Below are 3,750 nucleotides of genomic sequence, written 5' to 3'. Positions count from 1 at the left end.
GTGGGTATTTAGGAGATTTATGTTTATTCTTTGTGGGCAAAATGTATTGTTGAGAGCTTAAACAACACAGAGGTATGCAAAATTATCAGAGAGGAATGATAAAGAAATTTGGAATAGTCTGACATAAAATGAAAACCACAAACTAGGAAAATGTAAACACTCCTCAGAAATTATTGGGTAGGTGACTGGAATGCCTGTAGGCACACAGAATAGAAATTAGATTATTTAGTTGTTAAAGGAAGGAGAGAGCCCCTGAAGGCTGGAGAACTTGGGACCACTTAGGGAACATATCCTCATGTATTTAGCCTCAAAAATATGAGTGGAAAGAGGGAGTACAAAGAAATGCTTTAGTTAAGACTATATGATTGTAAGTGATGAAAATTCAACTCAAAATTAGTTTTTTATAAAAAGGTAATTTATTTTTATAGCTAAAAAGAATAATTGTGAACTGATGGATCACGGACTAAAAATAGTAGGATCACACAGCACACTCTCCTCCTTCTCTCAACACCTCTTTGCCTCTCAGATAGGCTCCCTGCTCTTATTGACAGAGATTGGCCCAGGTTCACATTTTACCAGTTTAGCAATCTCAGCAGGAAGAGTGCCTCTTAGACCGAGACAGCATTCTTGGATTGAGTTTGATTAGCCTGGCAGACCTCACCTGCTATGCTAAATGAATCACTGTAACTAGAGGGATTTGCTTTTGTTTCAAGCTGTACCACTATTTCTAGAGGGTAGGGTCAGCCCCATCCAGCACACATGGACTCAGAGAATGGCACTGTTGAATGTCAAAAGAAAAAGTGCATTCTTTTACCAGAATAGGGGATACTAGACAACAAAATAATAGATGTTCAGTTCAAACTGACTGAGAAAGGAGACCAGGAAAACAGAAGGAAGGTAGAGAAACAAAGTAGATGGAGAAGGGGAAAGGAAAAGAAGGAGGAGGAAATGGGTAAGAGAAGAGAGAGAGAAAGGAAAGAGAGGTTTATTTTGAGGAAAAGCCATGTGCCCTGTATGGGACCAAATGGCAGAGCTGCATACAACTAGAAACTGCAGACTTGACACTATTCAGAAGGCTTACATGAGAATTCTGTGTTGAAAAGAACGTTAAGTCCTGTATTTGGACTTACGAGCAGATAAGTTCTCTTAACACTGGGTTCGGTGACTTCATCTGTGAACACAAAAGATCTGATCTGGTCTCACACTGAGGATATCACATGCCTGAAGACCTTTTATATTTTCCACAGATGCAGATATCTGCTCAGGACTTTCTTCACAGCCTCTTTCACCTCCTTATTCCTCAAGCTGTAGATGATGGGGTTCAACATCGGGGTTACCACTCCATAAGACAGTCCAATGATTTCATCAGATACTTTGGTGTCCTTTGACTTGGGCTTCATGTACATAAAAAGGGCTGAACCATAGAATAAGATAACCACAGTCAGGTGGGCTGAGCAGGTAGAAAAAGCTTTCTTTCTCCCCTTAGCAGAATTAATTCTAAGGATGGAACGGAGGATAAAAACATAGGAGATGAAAATTAACAGCAGAGGAATCACCAATAAAACAGTACTTGCCACTGTCATGATAAGCACATTCATGGAAATATCTGAGCAGATGAGTTTAAGAAGGGCCAGGATCTCACAGTAAAGATGGTCGATGACATTATTCCCACAGAAAGGCAACACCATTGTCAGGACTGTTTGCACTAAGGAATTCAGACAGCCTATGATCCAGGACCATGCAGCCATGTGCACATAAAGCACTCTGTTCATGATGATGGGGTACCTCAGTGGGTTGCAGATGGCCACATACCGATCATAGGCCATCACAGCCAAGAGGACACATTCAGTGCAACCCAACCCAAGGGAGACAACCATCTGCAGAGCACAGCCAATGAAGGAGATGGATTTTGTCTCAGAGCTAAATATGATGAGCATCGGAGGAATGGATGATGATGTATAACAGATGTCCAGGAATGAGAGGTTTCCAAGGAAGAAGTACATGGGGGTGTGGAGACGAGAATCCAGTATGCTGATAATAATGAGGAGGCTATTTCCTAGCAGAATTATCACATACATGATGAGGCAGAGCATGAACAAAAAAAGCTGGAGCTCTGGGTATCGGGAAAGTCCCACCAGAAAGAATTCAGTCACAGCTGAGTAATTCCCCATCTTCATGTGTCCGTGTCACCTTAAGGCTTGAGAAAAGGACATGACTCAGGAAATACAAATTTCTGATGTAGATTTATCAAATCACTTTCACTTCTGTTACTTATTCTTAGCCTCTGGAATCAGCAAGGATAGGGATATTGTATTAATTTTATTAATGATGGAACAGGAACTGAGAGATCAGTGCTACTGAGGCTCACACAACTGCGAAAGCTGAGAATTGTGCTGGAAAGTTTCAGGCCTCTAATGAAAAAAGTTTAGGGACAGACTGCTTTCAAATGTAGATACATAAGAATCTCTTTATTAAAGAATATTTTGAAATGTAACTGCATTCTAATAAAGCTGGATGTAATTTGAAATATCATACATATTTAGTACCATGACACTTGTCCTCAGTATGACTATTTTAAGTTACTTAACTGTTTGAAGCTCAGCTACTAATCTCAACTAGTGAAATTGGGGGTAGAGGGCAGGGAAGCTATAACTCTTTGGCAGTTTATTGTGAGAATTAAATTAAATTAGATAACTATAAAGTAGCATGCATATTAGGTGGTTCCAATATGTCTGGTAAGAGTCTAGAAATCAGGGTCTGGAATCTGTCCTCCTGTAAGTCACTTGCTTTTCTTCCTAATTTCTGTAGTTTTTCAGTGCTCTGTTTTTTCTTTCTTTACCATTTACCTCTTAGATGCGTATTTTGTGTTTTTCTAGGTAAGTTCATATCATTTTATGAGTACTTTAATATGTACTTTTTCTCAATTTTTGTATTTGATATTTGGAATGAATATCCAGGTCTTCTATTTTGATTTTTGGCAATGAGACTCTCATATGGACTGAACTGATAATGGCTAATTTCTATTGCACTTTGTTGTAAGCACATTACACTGTTGAATGTATTAACTCATTTAATCTTCAGTATTACTCTACATAACATTCTTTATTCCTAATTTTCAAGGGGAGGAAACAGAGACAAAGTTTAAGTAATTTTCACAAAATCACAGAGATAATAAATGCTAAACACAGAATCCAAAATCCTGTTGTCTAGCTCCAAAGTCAGCCCTGTTAACCACTAGACTAGATTATCTCTCACAAATTCCTTTTTTCTTTTAATTTGAAAGATTTTTATTTATTTATTTGACAGAGAGAGACACAGCAAGACAGGGAACACAAGCAGGTGGAGTGGGAGAGGGAGAAGCAGGCTTCTCGCTCAGCAGGGAGCCCGATTCAGGGCTCAATCCCGGGATCCTGGGATCATGACCTGAGCCGAAGGCAGACGCTTAATGACTGAGCCACCCAGGCGCCCCTAATGTAGAAATTCTGAAGCCACTACTGATATCCTCAATGCTATGAAATGGCGGTGCTGAATTTCTTCTCCTTTCCCGAAAATACTACACTCTTCTTTATGCATTTGCATATGCTGTGTTTTAAGCTGGAAGGGCTTCTCCCAACTTATATATCTATCTTTTCTAGGAAAAATTTCTTACCTTCTGGTGTAAGTAGGATGTCCCTGCTATGTGCTGTCACAGAACCCCATGCTTTTTTTTTTTTTTTTTCTCATTTACTCATCTATTCAACACATACTGTG

General features: G+C 39.3%; 1 protein-coding gene across 1 annotated transcript; it reads right to left on the bottom strand.

Moving 5' to 3' along the window:
* Positions 1 to 1,232: 1,232 nt before the first annotated feature.
* On the bottom strand, positions 1,233 to 2,177 carry LOC118547793 (olfactory receptor 13D1). The gene has a single exon (XM_036111450.2). The coding sequence runs from the start codon at positions 2,175 to 2,177 to the stop codon at positions 1,233 to 1,235; it is 945 nt and encodes a 314-aa protein (XP_035967343.2).
* Positions 2,178 to 3,750: the final 1,573 nt, after the last annotated feature.

The sequence above is a fragment of the Halichoerus grypus genome, chromosome 14, assembly GCF_964656455.1.
Source record: "Halichoerus grypus chromosome 14, mHalGry1.hap1.1, whole genome shotgun sequence".
NCBI lineage: Eukaryota > Metazoa > Chordata > Mammalia > Carnivora > Phocidae > Halichoerus > Halichoerus grypus.
This window is presented reverse-complemented; position numbering and strand designations above follow the sequence as displayed.